The sequence below is a fragment of the Hyalella azteca genome, unplaced genomic scaffold (genome assembly GCF_000764305.2).
Source record: "Hyalella azteca isolate HAZT.00-mixed unplaced genomic scaffold, Hazt_2.0.2 contig10642, whole genome shotgun sequence".
Lineage (NCBI taxonomy): Eukaryota > Metazoa > Arthropoda > Malacostraca > Amphipoda > Hyalellidae > Hyalella > Hyalella azteca.
Window position 1 is genome coordinate 54,169 of NW_025940673.1, and position 17,482 is coordinate 71,650.

General features: G+C 41.5%; 1 protein-coding gene and 1 long non-coding RNA gene across 4 annotated transcripts; both read left to right on the top strand.

The window, feature by feature from the left end:
* Positions 1 to 1,351: 1,351 nt before the first annotated feature.
* Positions 1,352 to 3,694, top strand: LOC108683301. 3 transcript variants are annotated; one of them, XM_047882516.1, is made up of 3 exons: positions 1,352 to 1,514; positions 2,327 to 2,486; positions 3,060 to 3,694. In XM_047882516.1, exons 2-3 carry the CDS (start codon positions 2,395 to 2,397, stop codon positions 3,523 to 3,525), a joined length of 558 nt encoding a protein of 185 aa, XP_047738472.1. In that variant the 5' UTR covers positions 1,352 to 1,514; positions 2,327 to 2,394; the 3' UTR covers positions 3,526 to 3,694. The 3 variants fall into 3 exon arrangements, with proteins under 3 accessions (XP_047738472.1, XP_047738473.1, XP_018028091.1); XM_047882517.1 differs by lacking the exon at positions 1,352 to 1,514 and adding an exon at positions 1,545 to 1,924; XM_018172602.2 differs by lacking the exon at positions 1,352 to 1,514 and having other exon boundaries at positions 2,098 to 2,517; positions 3,091 to 3,694.
* Positions 3,695 to 14,381: 10,687 nt separating this feature from the next.
* Positions 14,382 to 16,121, top strand: LOC108683299. The gene is made up of 2 exons (XR_001931604.2): positions 14,382 to 14,636; positions 15,339 to 16,121. It is a non-coding gene; the product is annotated as an uncharacterized LOC108683299 (long non-coding RNA).
* The last annotated feature ends 1,361 nt before the right edge of the window (positions 16,122 to 17,482 follow it).

Consider the following 17,482-nt stretch of genomic DNA (forward strand, 5'->3'; position numbering starts at 1 on the left):
AAATAAGTTGAAAAGGCTTACGTGCACATATTTCCCCCTTTGGGTAAATTAACAGTTATTTGTTTGAGTTATCCTATGGATCTTTAATTGGCATATAATTCATTTTTGCTGGAGAACGAAAGTTCAATCACAATCGTCCAAATTTCATCATCTCAATGTATACCAATTAAGGCTTTATAAAAGCCCACAATTTTTGGGCCTTAATTCCACGAAAACACAAACTACTCATGTCCATAATTCGTCAAGACCGTAATTTTTGGCAGCTCTTAATGAAATTTATATTTATTTACCCGAATATTAACACTTTGACTGCGATTGCTTCATCTCGTACTATTATTTCAAATGTTGTACTATTATGAAACAAGATTGCCAGACAGTCTTTTTTTTTCGGACAAATTCCGCGATTTAGTTTTTTGTCAATTGCGTTGGCCGGCTAAAATTTATGATAGGTGTACTTCCTAGTTAAATTTAAATAAGAAGGAAATGGAATTTTTACACCGGAACCTAAAATATACTAGTATATATTGAGTTATAGACCCTTTTTGACGTTTTAGGTTCGCGGACTTGGCCATATTTTAGGCCAGCTGGCAACCCTGAATTATGCACCACTACGTCTTGAAGAAATACATTTCGTGGTACACATATGGCTCAATACGCGGGGAACGTGTTAAATGACTAACTCAGTTTCTGGAACGGGAATAACGTGGTATCAACAGCACCTAGTAGATTTTCGAAGGACCACGTCGAATTTGTTAATAAAAATTACTGAACAAAATCTATAAAAATCAGTTCATCTCATAAACTCCAACCACGTCAGTTCCGTCAAACACGAAAAGCCATTTTCTTGCCATGTGTTCATATACATGGTCTCGTACTTGTGATGCTGGAGAGCCCGAGACCAAGTGAGCACACATATGCTTAAAACTGTGGACAAATTTATATATCGAATTATTGATGAAATGCAGTAATTTTTGGTACTTTGCAAGGCATGGGAAACCCAGCATATTCAAGACTCTTGACAGGACTATGAACATCTCGTGGTTTGAGCATTAACGCGTTATCCTGCTAAAATCACTCTGCCTGAAAAGCGGATTTTTCGAAAAGGTTCGGAAATTTGATATATTTCACGGAATATAAATATCAAAATTATTCTCAATCATGACACGGGTACGACTGCTTTGGTTGCCGTTTTCTAATTCATCGAAAACGATTGTAGAAAAGCAAAAATAAATCCGCAAGGCTTTAAAAAGACAAGAGAATCTGCCGATATCCGGACAGTTAAGCAAGCATAATTTCTCCGCTGACCAGCTGCCTGCATTGAGCCAGTTAATTTATCCAATTGTTACCTGCATCGAGCCAGTCAGTTATCCCAGTGGCATGCAGATTCTAGCGTCCATAAATGAACTGCAATTACATTAGAGTTAAACTGTGGCAACATCGGTACACTTGACGACCTTGATCTTCGCACACCAGTGACCAGTCACGCACACTGTTTTTAACTCAACGCCCGGCAGGTGAGTGGAGACACAGCTTGAATAGTTGGGGAAACTTACGGATTTGGTATGCGTGATGGCACGCCTGGTGTACTAGTGAATGATCTTGAATGACACTAGGCAACTCGGAAATATATTTCTTCCCGTTTCACGGCACGCGGAAATAAGTACAATGTTGTAGAATTGTAGACGATGGTGCTGGTTAGCGCAAGCGAAGCGTGTGGCGTTTATTTTTTTTACAGGTCAGATGCAAAGCAACGGTAGTCTTCAGGTTTCTTGCCAATGTTTTTAGAAGACTGAGGAAAAAGAGATATCAATATAATGGAATCTAGAAGCATGACTTAGGTTTTACAATTCACTGCCCCTCTATCCCGCGTGCAACTAATGGCAGATTGGATAAGAGTGTCGTCAGATATCCGGCTAAAAGCAGGGTATGCATGTTCATTAAGCTATGTCGTTATTTCACTCAACTTGGGAAATTGCAGGTTCCTATTAACTGCAATTTAGTTATTACGACCACCACGAAGTTGACATGATTACCACTGGAATCGTCAAGATTGGTTATGAGCTTTAATGCTGGTTGGGTCAAGATTTGTATAGTCGTTGCAGTTTCCTAACGATTTAGTCTTGCAGCTAATATCGGGGACCTGTATTTTATTGTTAATCTTCTCTCGTATTCGGGACACTGGTGGGAGTCCATTTTTGATGGAATAAAATTTAATCCGGTTGGTAGGTAACAATTGCCCAAAATTCACTTGATCCTTCGCTACTAAAAAGATGCAACGAATTTGATAAATTTTGAACGTTGCTTGATAATAATACATTCATTTCAGGTCCGGAGGACATCACTCTCCCTCGGAAAATTTTAAATTCTTTTAAGGTAACAGACTAACCAATAACCATGCCTCTGTGGAACATGATCTTTGGTTTGTCATCGGACTCGGACTCTGACTCGCCTAACGATAGCGACAATAACAACGTCCCAACGCTCAGGAGCTTTAACAGACCAGGCCCCGACGGGCAGATGCCACCTACAGACAGGAGATCAAATCTGGAAGACAGCAGAACGCCACCAAGTGCCCGCCATGCCCGGGACATCAGACGCACGCTTGAGGACCAGACGACTCCTCCAGAAGTCGGACCGAGTCAGAGTTCATCTGCAACAGACTCAAGCAATGCCCCGAACTCCGCGGGTACGAGTGGCACAGACGATTCACCTGAGAGGCTGAAATTCGTCAAGGAGCATAAGGACTAAGACTATGCTTTTTGGGAAAAGGTTCTTTGGACGGACGAAACAAAAATTGAGCTTTTAAATCACGCACCCCAAGAAAGACCCCACTCCTAATAAAACGACATCGAGATCGTCTTTGGTTTTCAACGCTGTCACGGGTCTTGAAGCGTCCACAGGCGTGTTGCAAGGCAATACATGCGTGTTGCAAGGCAGCGCAGGCGTGTTGCAAGGCAGCGCAGGCGTGTTGCAAGGCAGCACAGGCGTGTTGCAATGCAGCACAGGCGTGTTGCAAGGTGGCATCAACGTCAACCATGCAAATAATGACCAACGCTCAGGAGCTTTAACAGACCAGGCCCCGACGGGCAGATGCCACCTACAGACAGGAGATCAAATCTGGAAGACAGCAGAACGCCACCAAGCGCCCGGCATGCCCGGGACATCCGACGCACTCTTGAGGACCAGACGACTTCTCCAGAAGTCGGACCGAGTCAGAGTTCATCTGCAACAGACTCAAGCGATGCCCCGAACTCCGCGGGTACGAGTGGCACAGACGATTCACCTGAGCGGGGGATCTGGCGAAGCAGGACTGGAGGTTACCTCCTCTATGATGACTACTCACGCCCGGTGCGCGAGACCAGAAGTCGCCCCGGCGCCTACATGCAGGATATTGTAGCCAACACGGGTGATGATGAGGTGCCAACTTCCTTTGTCCTGTGCCTGGCTGGTATTGTATCAGTTGTTCCCTTGGGCATGTTTTTATTCAAGCTCGTAACTTCGATCAAGGATATTTTTAGTCGCTAGATTCGTGTAGATTTAGGCTCGGGAATTTTATTGAAATTAATTACGACGGTGGTGATTTTATTCTATCTAGACGTTGGTTTTCCAGAATGATTTTACCTGCCTCTGATTAATTTTTATTGAATTTGTATATATATTTTTGAATTTTCGAGTAATACGCGACAAAACTATCCATGGCTGAAGTTATTCCTCCTAAATTGTATAAACCTTGAGAAAAATTTCGAGCTTCAGGCTTTATTCAGTGTTCGTTTAAACGTTCAAGCTTTCATAACAGCTGGCCACTACTGCCTATAGTGAATTCTTCCCTGTATTCTTCAGAGAATAGAATTCTAAAGAATTCTAGCCTGATATGGTTCACCCATCGAACCTATAGGGCACAAACTCCAAAATAGTCTCGGGCACTGGAATCTTTCACGGGCTTGAAGCGTGACGATGCAACACACCAGTTTGGTGACTGAATTACTCGCGAGGTGTGGCATGTCTTGGCGAGATTTCCTTCCATCCAAGCGGCAGCGTAAGTTCCATATGAGCAATTCTCGCTCGTCAATTTCAGATATAATGACGTGCAAATGGGAACCATTCCACTCTTCTCTCCCGTTGAACCTGCCTTACTGTGCTACTCGTCACTAGGAATCCCGGAATGCGCTTTTAGGTTTCCGTTTATGCCGCTTACATTGAACTAGTAATTTAGCCGTTCATCAATCTAATTTGACAGCAAAACTAGAAACTTTTAATTCAATACCGTACCAACCTTCACGAAGAGATCAAGCATTTGACATAAGGCGATGATCTGATTTAAATAGCCTACTAAAGGTAGGAAGAGAATGAATGATTCACGACTTGATCCATTGCTGGAAGTTTCATGCAGTCTCGAGAAGTGTTCTTCACGAAACTGTCTTACCAGGCTGCAAGCTTCTTAGACAATGGCTTACATAGTAGGTCCCAACATCCGATAAATGCCTCCATATTTATTGCAATGACGTAGAAAAGCTGGGTAAGCAAGGGCCATTCCATTGAATGAATTTTTTTGAAAACGTAACTTTTTTTTAAAGAAGGTTAAAGTACGTTCAAAACACTCTTCGTATTGTGAGATGATATTGAAAGAAGACTATCATAGAGGCTGCTGAAGATCCATGCTTCATGAAAATGTCGTTAAGCAGAAAAAAGCGTGATGCATAGCGTTCCCACAGAGAAATATATGCAGGTAGTTGCATGGATAAAGGCAGTCATGACTACAACCTTGCCCAGGACCTGCCGAGGCCCATCCATCAGCGGCATGGCAAGCAAGGCCGGCGGGCGGAGGGGTAACTTGAGTCGTTTCTAGTTTTTTGCTTAAACGGCGAAAGTGAAACTACGCTCGAAACAACGGGGTCCTCCCTTTATGAAAAATTCTGATATAACTTACTCGAAAGTTGAGCGATTATAAAAAAATAGTGAAAGAACTGTACAGATGATCGTATATTTTTTCGATTTTTGTAGGTAATAAAATTGTTACGTGATGCTTTACAAAAAGCTGTAAGCAGAAGAGGGAAACGCCAACATAACGATCCTACCAATTTTTTAAAAACTCGAATACAAGGCACCATATAACAATATTTGCGCCGTATACGGATTAGTTTCCAGTGTAACACGACAGAACTAAAAACTCGCGATTTTCATAATTGCCGATGACCCTCTGGCAGCCGCGCCCGATCGAGGGGTAATTACCTCGAAGGAGGGTCGGGGTCGCCCTCACTTTGAGGATCCACCCTCATTTCGGGATGATCCGCCCTCAGGTGGGGATGTAAGAAGTTTCTGGGATGAGAGAGAAGGTCAAGGCCTGGGGGCGAGCACTAGCTGTGCGACCTCTCTGGTCAACTGCGGGAGTTGAATTCCTCGTATATGTTTTTGTTCACTTTACTATTAGCATTACTTAGTTTTCTACTATTCTATTAATTCTCTTTCCATTAAATGACCATATCGTCAGCTTCATGGAGGTAGATTGACATGACTTTAAAAATCTGGTTTGTATTTACGCTGAACATTATTCAGAAACTTCTGAATTCCACCATATTTCCGATCGATCAAGCTTTCAGTTCGGTTCAGAAAACTCCAAATTCATTTCGTCAAGGTTTGGACGATTTAAAATCCAACTTTAAGTGAATTTCGGTGCGAATTATTTATGATTAGACGCTCACAAACGCGGTAGTAGAGGAACTACATTTGTATACCTAATCCTGGCAACCAAATTGAGACACCTGATCTATATACCTAGTGCATATACCCGTACAATAGATGTCAGGCTGTACAAAAACTCAGCGTACAAATAGCAGATTTTGCTATCATGATCTGGATGGCCACAAAGCTCGAGTTTTTCCCACATGTAGATAGTAGTGAAGCCACAATGCTGCCTTGGCAACGACTTCCCCACACAACGATCGACCGTACCAAAGCCAAACCGATTATTATTGTAGCTTAATTACGCTGATCAGCGTAAACTCAGAATTTGGTGGAATATGTGATCGTATGAAAGACGTTCACAAACGAAAAGCATTGCTCCTTAGAAGCTTCTCTTACGTTCCCATTTTAATAGATTACGCTAGTTTCGAGCAAATTTTTAAATTCATGTCCAACAAATCCGGTTCCACCGAACATTGTCAACAACAGCTTTTTGGAGGATCTAGGAGTTGACTTAAAACTTGACTTACTTAAGAGTTGACTGACTTAAAAGTGAGAATTAATATGAACCGGCGTGCATTAAACGAGAAAAACTAAACGCTAATAAATGAAAACCGATCTTTCTGAAAACCGATATGTATCAGTAACGCAAAAACGGTTTCGATCCTCCCTAATCGCCCTGAACACAGAGCCAAATAATACCAGCTAATATTTGACCCGTCACCAAGTAAAGCTGGGACGCTCACGGAAAAGGTGAATTGTTGCAGTTCACTTCCAGCGTTTCTCACTTTCTATCGCCTCCCTCCCCCGCAACAATACGTTCAGCAAAAAGTCTATATTTTAGTTTCGCTCTCAAATTCTATCAATAAGCTGTAGATTCTTTGTTTACTTCAATCTAAATAGAAAAAGAGGCCTGATTTGCGAGAAGTTGAGAAATACTCTGCACAGCATAGGGGTTTAGCAGGAGAGAGTTATGGTTTCTTTATTCGCGGAAATCAAACAGATATTGATAAGCGAATGCTGCTAATATGAACTCCATCTGCCGCTTGGACGAGCATTACTTCCATCAAGAGCATTTGATCCACCTTGTCGGAGGATTAGCACGCATCACTGACTAATCATTGAAGAGCCCAAGGACTTTCTCTTGAGTTAATGCCCAGTGGCTGAAATTTCGGAAGTGGAAGAACACAACTTTTCGACACTTCAACGATGCGTCTCGCAATGTACCAGAAATTTGTACCCAATCTCAAAGATACTTTTCCCAATATTGTCTAATTGCTACCGAATAAAGTAAATCACTTAGTTCTGAATGGTTACAGTGAAGAAGCTTCTAATTAGGGCAATCCCGACCAGTGGCAATAAAAGCTGGGAAATTAGCACGTATCCGGTATATAGTCTGAAATTTAAGATTTACCTCCATGGATAGTACAAGTCAAGGAGCAACAAGTTCAAACATGTTTTACTCGGAAATTCACAATCAAAAACAAATCCAATCAAATTTAATACGAGGTTGGTAAGAACGTTCTGGAAAACCAACGTCTACATAGATAGCATAAAATTACCGCCGTCATGATTAAATTGATTAAAACTCCTAAACCAAAATCAACCCGAGACTAGGGTCTAAAAATTTAAAATAGAAGTTGCGAGCTTGTAGAAAAGAATACACAAGGGAGTAACTACTGCAGCAAAGACAAGGCAATAGATGAAGAAAGATGCCGTCTCGTCACTCGTGGTGTCCACGATATCCTGCATATAGCCGCCGGGGCGACGCCTGGTGTCACGCAGGGGGTGTGAGAGGTGGTAGCACCTACAACATCGTGGGGGCCACCGCTCCAGTTCCAAGGGTTCGTCCGTGTCGTTTGTACCCCGAGTGTTCAGGACGTCGCTGGAGTCCAGTGCCGACAAACTCCGACTCCGTCTTTTGCTTGCAGGAGTTGTCCGCTCCGCGAATGCGGGTTTCAGGCCCTGAGCATTCCGGGCACCATGCGGTCTCCTGTGTTCTTCCAAGTTAAATCTCCTGTTGATGGACGACATCCAACTGTCGGGACGAAGCCTGATCATGTTCAGAAGCCTTTGAACGTAGTTATTGTCGCTCTCATCAGGCGAGTCAGAGTCTGACGAGTCGAAGATCAAATCCCATACAGGCATGGCTTTTGGCTAGTTCAAGTTTCTTTAAGATGTCAAACTGTTCGAGGAAGGTTGCTGTCCTCCGAACCTGAAATTAAGTTGTTAATATTAAGAAGTCAAGAATATAATATAAATTGCCTGCTTTTTTTCTGTAAACTTTTCAAATTAAATTCTGGGCTATTGCCAACTCTCAACCCATTCAAAACTTTACCCTTCACTAATGCACCATTTTGCCTGAAAATTAGAGTAGACTGATGGAATCTAGTAGGTGCTTGACCAAAATTCAGCTAGGAGACCATACTCTGAAAACTTCACCTAATGCAAGCCATCAGCCCAAAACCTTCCATGCTTAAAACTTATCACACAGATTACCATTGTGGAAAGTGAACTTAAGAGTCTAAATTCAGTTGTAATCGTGTTACATCAGTGACTAATCCTGTCACTGTTGAATAAAAGTAATGATTTCCGACTTGCTTACTGCCAGTCTGACCTGTTCACTGAAAAATTACCAGGAGCGTCATCATGCAAGTCACACGTCAAAAATCTTACCAACCCTTCTAACAGCAACCCCACTCACCCTACAGCTAGGCGGTTAAAATCGTTATGCGCATTTCGTGTACGATGACATAAAATGTCACGTGTGCAGATGTTGCCACAGTTTATCGCTTATGTAGTTACAAGCGTTCGGACGTTATTGAGACGTAATTAACGTTTGATCGTCATTCTTAATAGGTAGACAATTTGTGGCTGGAAAGCGCTATGGTTATTTCTACGTGCTAGAATGTGCATTGTGCATGTAATTGGATGAACTACCTGGCTCAATGCTGGCAGCATTTTACTGAAAATCCTAACAGGCTCAATGCAAGCAACATGTAGCTGGATGAAGTACGAGTAAGTAACTCAATGCAGGCAACATGTATTTATTTTTTTCAATCCTTGCAGAACAATGATTCTGCACGTATGAAATAACCTTCAATGAATTTGGGGAAAAAACAGAGCAGTCATTCCCGTGTCCTGATTGAAAATAATAACGTTTTTCCCAGGAGCATATCATATTTCTTTTTTTGATCAGGTATCTCTTTCCAACATTTTCGGAAATTCCACCATTCCTACAAAGTGCTTTCAATCAACAAGATAACGCGTTAACCATAAGATGTGTTATGTGAAGAGTCCAGGACATCTTCTTGAATACGCGGGGCTGCTTGCCCACACATTTAAAGTACCAAGAATACTGCAATGCCTCAATCGAGCGATTTTTAGCGCATTTTCTCATTTATGGAAAAAATGCACTATTGTGCTCGTCATGGCCGTCCGTCTGTATGTCCGTCCGTCCGTGACTTCACGTTTTCGTAGACGAGAAAATGCGCTCCTATAGCTGTCACTCAGTTAATGAGTACCGAGTTATATTTTTTAACCTTTATTAACATTCCAGTTCACGTGGTCTCAGGTTCTCCAGTATCACAAATACAGAGCACCCGCAATAACATTCCAGAAACTACGTTGATTATACATGGCTCAATTTTTTAATGCACTTTTCATAAAACAGCCACCAAAAATTAAGGACTTTTGGAGCCTGCCTTGGTAAATATCGCACTAAGAAATTTCGGATGATAATGGTATAACTTTCGTTCTCCTGTGAAAATGAATTCTATAATAATGAGAAATCAAGCTCGAATGAGCTATCTATCATTCTTCAAATAATAATTATTACTCGTCAGTGTTAACACGGCAGCGAGTAAGTGTATTTACACATCGTTTGAGTTATCTACAAACGAGGTTTGAAATGAACTCTTTTGGGTTTAATCTTACGGACGCACTTCTGATATTAATTGAGCCTTGATTAAGTTGCAAGTTTAGCTTCACTTCTGACAATGTGTGATGCCTTAGAGTAAGCATTCACATAAAATAAAATCACCGTAATTCTCTTTTGCAATAATTTTTCTCGACTTTTTTCGCATTGACCGGATCTCTCATATATATACTTAACCTGCGTTTTAAAATCCTTATATATTCTTAGACTCTCTTGAGTTATGATTCATGCAAAAGGAAACTCGAGCAGCACATAAAACGATAAAAACGATCGGATTATGTGGAAAATATTAGTATTTATAAGGCGTAAATATCTTAAAAGTCAATGAAAAACTCCTCGAATAACTTCTTCAGAGTCAAAGTCCAGTTCTAAATCGAGGTTGTAATAGTTCACCAGCGCCGGCAACTTTGAATGGTGAATGATCTCCGTACTTAAACGCCAAAACGACAGTATCACAACAAATGTTATTCCGGGGAGGTAACCAATGTTTATTACAGATACTTCGAGGCTTTTGAATTATTATGAGTCATTTGGTTTCCAACGCCTCTAGGATAAAATGCCGGAGCTTGCTGCATGATAAATTTATCGCATTGCGAGGTGAAACGGAAAATGATGTTCGCTTTAAGATGGGACGTCCAAAACTGAAAATCTAAATACTTCAATTGACGAAAATTATTACGTGGTTATAGCCATTTCGATCGAAACTCGTCGCAAGACCCCTTTAATAAATCCCAAAGTAAAAAGTAAACTGTATAATTGTATATATATTTTTCTATTTTCCAAGTTTTCTGTTCAATTAAGCGTTCGGAAAGACATCTTTGCTTCGAACCAAACTTATAAGGCAACGTATACCTTCCTCTCTTCGCTCTTAGCCTGGGAGAGGCAAATGGTTCCATTATGCACATATATTTCAGCGATATAGACGAGCGGCTTAATTACTTAATATTAACTATCTGTAACTTCGATGGCAAGAAATTTACTACGACACGCCAGCCATGATTAGTTGCTGCATTGTTCCGGCGTTGTTGTATCGCCCCTTCACTCTGACGACTCGCAGCAGTGCCCAGGAAATGCTACTGAGTTTGAACCCTTGGGTCAAGAGGTTGAATATGTGGCTGGAATTTCTGACGTATAGCAAGAAATTTGCTTCTAGACCCTCTAAGAATCCAATGATTGAAAATTCAGTACCCTTGACATAATGTTTCTGAACAGAATGTCATTTGCCTGGTACCATAGGGAGTCAACCACGTTTTTTCTCAATGTTGAAGGGAAGAATCTCAAAATTTGGACAATTGTGGTCAGTGACCATGAAAGCTTGAACGCTCGCACGCATAGGGAATGAAGACAGAAAATTTTGATTTTCCGTCAAATTTACTACAATCATGGATAAATGCGTTCAATCAAACAGTTTGGTCACGCATTACAGTAGTAAGTCAAAACCACGGAAAATTATAATCAAAATTAATCCGAGGTATGTAAAAGCTTCCTGGAAAGCCAACGTCTAGATGCATAAAATTACCGCAGTCATGATTAAATTGATTAAAACTCCTAAGGACCTAAGCTAATATCGATGTGACATTAGGGACTAAAAATCTCCATGATTGAAGCAGAGAGCTTGAAGAAAAAAATGCACGAAAGGGCGACGGTCGCAGCTAGGACGATGCCAATGATGAATTTAGATCGCACCCCAACATTCGGGCGTAATGCGATTTCCTGCACTTGTGCGCGGGGGCGATATCTGGTCGCGCGCAGAGGACGTGAGCGGCGGCGGCGGCGGTACCTTTTCCTGCGTCGCATACGCCGCAGCTCGCGGTCCAAGAAATCTTCCACTTCTTTCAAAACCACGGGGTTCAGAGCGTCGCGTGAGTCTAATGCCGACAAACTCCGACTCCGTCTATTGCGTGGAGGAGCTGTCCGGTCCGCAAGCCCGGGTCTCCTCACCTCGACATTCAGGGCAACAGGCGGTGGTATTCTATGTTCTTCTGGTAAATATCTGTTCATGAGCTCCATCCTCTCCATCAAATCGTCGAGACCAGGCCAGTCAGGTTCTTGAAGCGCTATAACGAGGTTATCATCGCTCTCATCAGAGCCTGCGATGTCAATGATCATGTTCCTCCGAGGCATGGGTATTGGCTTGCTCAATTTTCAGAAAAATCAATATTTGTTCGACGGAGGGCGATATCTTCTTGACCTGAAATGGATTTGTCAATGTCAATCAACCATGCAACGTATTTCAATTACGAGCCTTTTAATGCCAACCAAGGATCAAGCGAATCTCTAAGCAATTTAAAACTAACAAGCGATTTACTATCATTTGCAGTCTTTATGAAACGATATCCCGAACACTTGAAGAGCTGTCTCTTATACACATCTAGATGTGTATAAGAGACAGGTGTAGGCCACCATCAGAGGCGTTAAGGTCGGGGCCCTGATCATTGACATGAAACCATTCCCTGTTTTTAATTAATAAAATTAAGTCCTTTTTGTTGGAATCTTGAGTGTGGGAGGCCTTTAAAAAAAATTCTTTTTAATATGTGTGTTCCCTTGCTCTCCACTATCACATATGCGGGCCATGTATGAACACACGGCAAGGAAGAATCACTTCCTACCTTTCCGTGGTCTCGGGCTCTCCTGGACAACCAATACGGGGTTATCTAAGAACATACGGCAGAGAAACAGCTGTACATTTTATTTCGGGGACCTGAGTCAGTCGGAGTTCGTGAAATGAATTATTTCCTATAGATTTCTATAGTAATATAATTTTTTTACAGTTGATTCCACATTATTCCCGTCCCAGAAACTGCGTTGATAACTGCGTTGAGAAACTGTGTTGACAAGCACAGATAAATGAAAAAATTGCAGAACATTTTCATCAAAATCCTGATTCTTCTTCAAACATTGATAATTACTTGTGAGTGTTAACACGTGTGTGTGTAATGGACATGTAGCTAATAGCTATACATACATCTTTTGCCGTATCAACGCTCGAGGTTTAAAATATTCATGTATGTTTCTTCCCCCCGAAAGACCTTCTGAAATCGAGCCTTGCTTCAGATGAAGCTTCACTTATTTAGACGATGTAATATGTATAGAAGCCAGCATGCACGTGAACTCGAATCACGGTGAAAAAAATTATTTTTGCAGTATTTTTTTGATTTTTTCCATTTTTGTCTAGCATTGAAACAATAATATTGACTGAAGCTCTCATATCTTCAACCCTGTTCAAAGTCCTTCTTTACTACACTCCATTTTTGATTAAGTGCATAAAACCCTTAAATTTAAGCAGCACATAAACAATAATATTGACTGAAGCTCTCATATTTTCAACCCTGTTCAAAGTCCTTCTTTACTACACTCCATTTTTGATTAAGTGCATAAAACACTAATATTTTAGCAGCACATAAAGCGAAGAAATCGATCGAATTAGGCGCACGAGGGTATTAGAATTTATCAGACGTCAATATTTAAGCAAACTACGTAAAACTTCTCAGATCCTGTCGAGGTATAAATCTCCTGTCCTCGAATACCAAGTCCAGTTCTAGATCAGGACCCATACTTACAAAAAAAAGTTAAGAGATCGTAAGTTCATCAGCCAATCATTGACGGCCTTTCAAGCAAAATCCACCAATCATAGACAAGAAAATAGAGCGTAAGTACTTACGTTCACTTAATCATAGACATGAAAATAGAGCGTAAGTACTTACGTTCACTTAGCGAGTTTTGAAAGTATGGCCCCAGGGTTCTATGCAGCTCACCAACGCTGGTAACGTTCACGGGAACGTTAGAATGCAGAGCGAACGCCGGATGGTTATCACAAATGCTGCAAGGCGTTTTAATTATTATTATGAGTCATATGCATGGTTTTTAAAAGCCCTTAGAGTACAAGGCCTGAGCTTGCTACCATATAAATTTTTACGTCTCAAGAAGAATTTTTTGGTCAAATTGGTTTAATTACAAATAATGTTCGTTTAAGAGGAGACGTTTCAGGACAGAAATGTTTAAAAATTTTAATTTCCATATATTAGTTCGTCGTTGGATCCGTATCGACCGAAAACAGTACAACTTTTCTTAGAACATCAACAGTACAAACACGTTTAGGTACACAAATTTTTATTCATCTTAAATTGTTTACAAATTTTATTGTATGCTGAAACATTTAATTTATTATTTTCCCCTGCTCTCTATTCGATCACAATCTTTCGCAAGAATATCTTAACTCTAAATAACACAAATAAGAGAGCGGACATTTCTGCGCTCGGTTAACACTTCAGATATTATTTGAAATTTCACATCCTCTTCTGTGAGTATGGACAGAAGCGGAGGGACTTATCTTATCTAATATCTTTCGAAACTTCGCCGTCAGATATTTATTGAATTTTAACCCACCAGAAGTTATACGAACATCTTACTATTGGACGTTAGCATTTAAATTTACATATAGGCTACAATCTAAATATCTCTAAATATAAATATCAATATTGGACGTTAGCATTTAAAAATTTACATACAATCTATATATATAGGGAATCTAAAAAAACTTAAAGGAACTTCACACATACTAGCTTCTTCTAACAATTTTCTTTCTACATCTAAGTAGTAGCATTCAAATATGTCCCTAACAGCGGGTGATACTCACGATACATTGCGACGGCAGTGTAACCACAACACAAATAATTATCGAAACTGCCTTGCTTGTACATTATTCCAAGCAAATGGCGGAGGAATTATAATACATACTATTCACTGCTTATATTTGGAAGTCGGCTGCAGGTAGAATCACTTCGACCGTCTTTTCCACTAGAGTGACAGGAAATTTACCTCCGACCCAAACGCTATTCAACTGTTATAATGCGATTAACTGCCTTCCTGCTTATTTAATTATGGCCGGAGAATACAACATCGGTGTTGTATTCTTATTCGACAGAATCAAGCCAATGCTAAGGCAGACTATAAAACTTGCTGCGTTCAAATCTTCACGTCTCACAGCATCTCTACCTCTCATTGTGACAGTACAGGCCAGGTGAGTGGGTGTCTAGTGCAAGGAAATTTGCTAATTGTTTTCAATCGCCATAGTTGTGTGGTCAAGTACAGTGAATGTACGGTCTAGTATATTTTGGATATGTACTGGCACAGAGTGCAGTCGTTGGTCTTCGGCAAAATCCTTGTTGAGAAACCCTCAATTGTATCTTAAAGTGTTCCCTTATAGCTACGCTTAACACCGACGATGGCTATACATACGGATAGTCCTCGGGAGGTTCGGTTCTACTTGATGAACATAAGTTCTAAAGAGTCTTATGTCCCTTCCGTGCTAGGTAGACTACTGCCATAGTGTACAAGCCTCTGGGGAATTATTGCGGCTTGAGCTTGGCTCGGTTTAGCTTAAAATAAGCAGGAGTTGAATGCAAGACTTACCTTTTCGAGAGGATAAGGCTCGAGTAACATTTGTTGTTGCGGAAAATCGCCATATTTGTACGCACCTAACATTGCTGAAAACGTATTGCGCTTCGACTTAGACTGGTGTTTTTTTCGGTCGCAGCGTTGGCATACTGACTTGGATTCTGAATTTTAGGTGTACAACGTTTCCTCGGACAAATCTGATGTACTTTAGACTTACTTAGACCAATGTAACCATACTAATGGTATAACAATGCTTGCTGCTGTGTTACGTATTTGCAATAAAGCAGTAAATCAGTCGTGCCTAACCTTTCGAACTTGTTTTCAGGCCCGATAACGACCCTTGCGGATAACCGGACAAGATCTTCCTACAAACATCAGTGGCAATATGTCTGTGCCCACCGGCCGCAACTCGTCAGGAGTTGTCTCCAGCAGACAACTTACATTAATGGCTGGCAGTCAGAACAACCTTTTCCAGTACACGCTCGAACTGCGGGACCCCGAAGGTGCCCTTCTCGGCACCTTCGACATGCGCCCATCCGGTGGTCCATCCACTCTGCACCCCTACCTCAGGAATGGGATGTCGCTCTCCTTGTTTGTGAACTTTGAAGCTCTACAGGAACTATCCCGCCATCATAACCCTAACGCTGGCGCCAGCCTCGGTCAACGCTCAGTCCAAGTTTCCATAGAGACTTGGGTTGCCGGCAGAATAGTCGGCATTCTAATATGGTTTTGCATAGGATTTCTGTGTGCGTTGTACTGGAGGAGACAATGAGGAGACGCTGTATTTTAGGATGAACGGCTCTTCATGACCGTTTAGCCGGTTGGGGATGAATGTTCACTCAGTCGTTGTTTTTTATGTAGTTTTTATGCCAGATTATTTCATGCCTATCGGCGAATAACTAAGAAAGACGTAGAGTAATTTAATAGTTGACATGTTCGAGCCTAATTTGTCGGAAGTTCAGATTTTAATTCCCTGTAACTTTAGCTTTTCAGCATTTTTAACTTCGCGAGGTATTTTAACTTAACCTTCATGCTCGATGTTTTTAAAGTTAGAATGATCACATTGTTTGAACAATCGTATGACCCGTCAATAAACATGTGTAATGTTCTTTGTGTTTCTCTCCGAGCAAAATTATCATGAACGGTTGTCAAACGAATGAGGGTGTATCCTCCTTACATCATAGGCAGGTTAAGTTTTCATGGCTACCAGGGAGAAAGCCACATGAAGCTAGCCACGAAACATAGGAGGCATATCGGTCAATTCTTGCTGCTCGGGTTTGATAATTTGACTTTTGCTGAACTAATAGCCCTGAAAGTAGGAGACATGGTACGGGCATGCTGCGAATTCCACCCTTGATCCAGTACATTTCTCGGAAGAGATGACCAGCTGGAAGCAGAGTTTGAGTGGAGGGAGAATCTCGTGGATTATTTATAGTTAGTCTTTGTTCTAGCTTTGTTATCGAACGAATGAAATTTCAACATTTAAAGAGATTAGAACGGCTCAAATTCCCCAGCGCCACTGAGGATCCCGAATACCGCACCCAAGCATCCTCGAACCTAACTTACAGCAGTATCCTGGAATTGATTCTCGCTAGGTGCCAGAAATAGAGTATCCAGTGTCTAATACTCGCGTATTAGACTTGTGCCCATTCCGTACTGATGGGAAATCACGACGCGCATGCCACGGTGAGACAGGGTTTAAGTATATCGTAGCGATGGTCATCCACTCGCTATGTTCAACCCGTGGTGAGGACTGACAGTCGACCAACTGGAGACCAATTGCACATCTGACGCCGGGGAGTGAGGCAAGGTTTCTAAAGAATTTTATTGAAGTTGACGAGTTAACTAAACCTTTACGCAATTAACAATCCCCGAATTTCATTCACCTTCGTAAGAAACTCGTTTAATGCGAATGCATAAAACGAGTTTCGATTTTAGTCCTCCGCGAACTGATAGGTAAGCAGTGTTTAGCAATGTACTTGACGCTGCTTGCTGGGTGGCCTTTTTAAAGCCGTTTTGTTACCGTCTCCTCTCCCCAAACGTCACAAAGTTTGCAAGGCCTCTTGTACGTCATATCTTCTACGAGTGAAGGCCTCTTGAACCTGTCTCTTATACACATCTAGATGTGTATAAGAGACAGGTCCCTGACCCCTCATGTCTGTCCGTACTCTTCGTCCCTGACACCTCATGTCTGTCCGTCCACTTCGTCCCTGACGCCGAAGGTGTCGCGCAACGCACGTCCGCGCGTGGCGTCTCTGATGGGCGGCGGGCGGCGTGTCGTGGGCGGGGATCTCGCGCAATAACGTCCACTAAAGACGCCGTAACTTCTGAAAAGCCGAGGACGCCGAGTGTAGCGGGCAATTAATGGTATAATTTCAGGAATTAACAACCGTAAGGCAAGCAGATTTACAGCTCGCAACAACCTTTAAAACTTGGATATAAGTCATAAATAAATTCTGCTTCTGTGGA

Bases quoted from the DNA above. Each gene is read 5' to 3' on its own strand.
- LOC108683301 (XM_047882516.1), top strand. From the start codon at position 2,395: ATGCCTCTGTGGAACATGATCTTTGGTTTGTCATCGGACTCGGACTCT. The intron at 2,487-3,059 runs GAGCTTTAACAG...ACCAACGCTCAG, and splicing joins AACAACGTCCCAACGCTCAG to GAGCTTTAACAGACCAGGCC.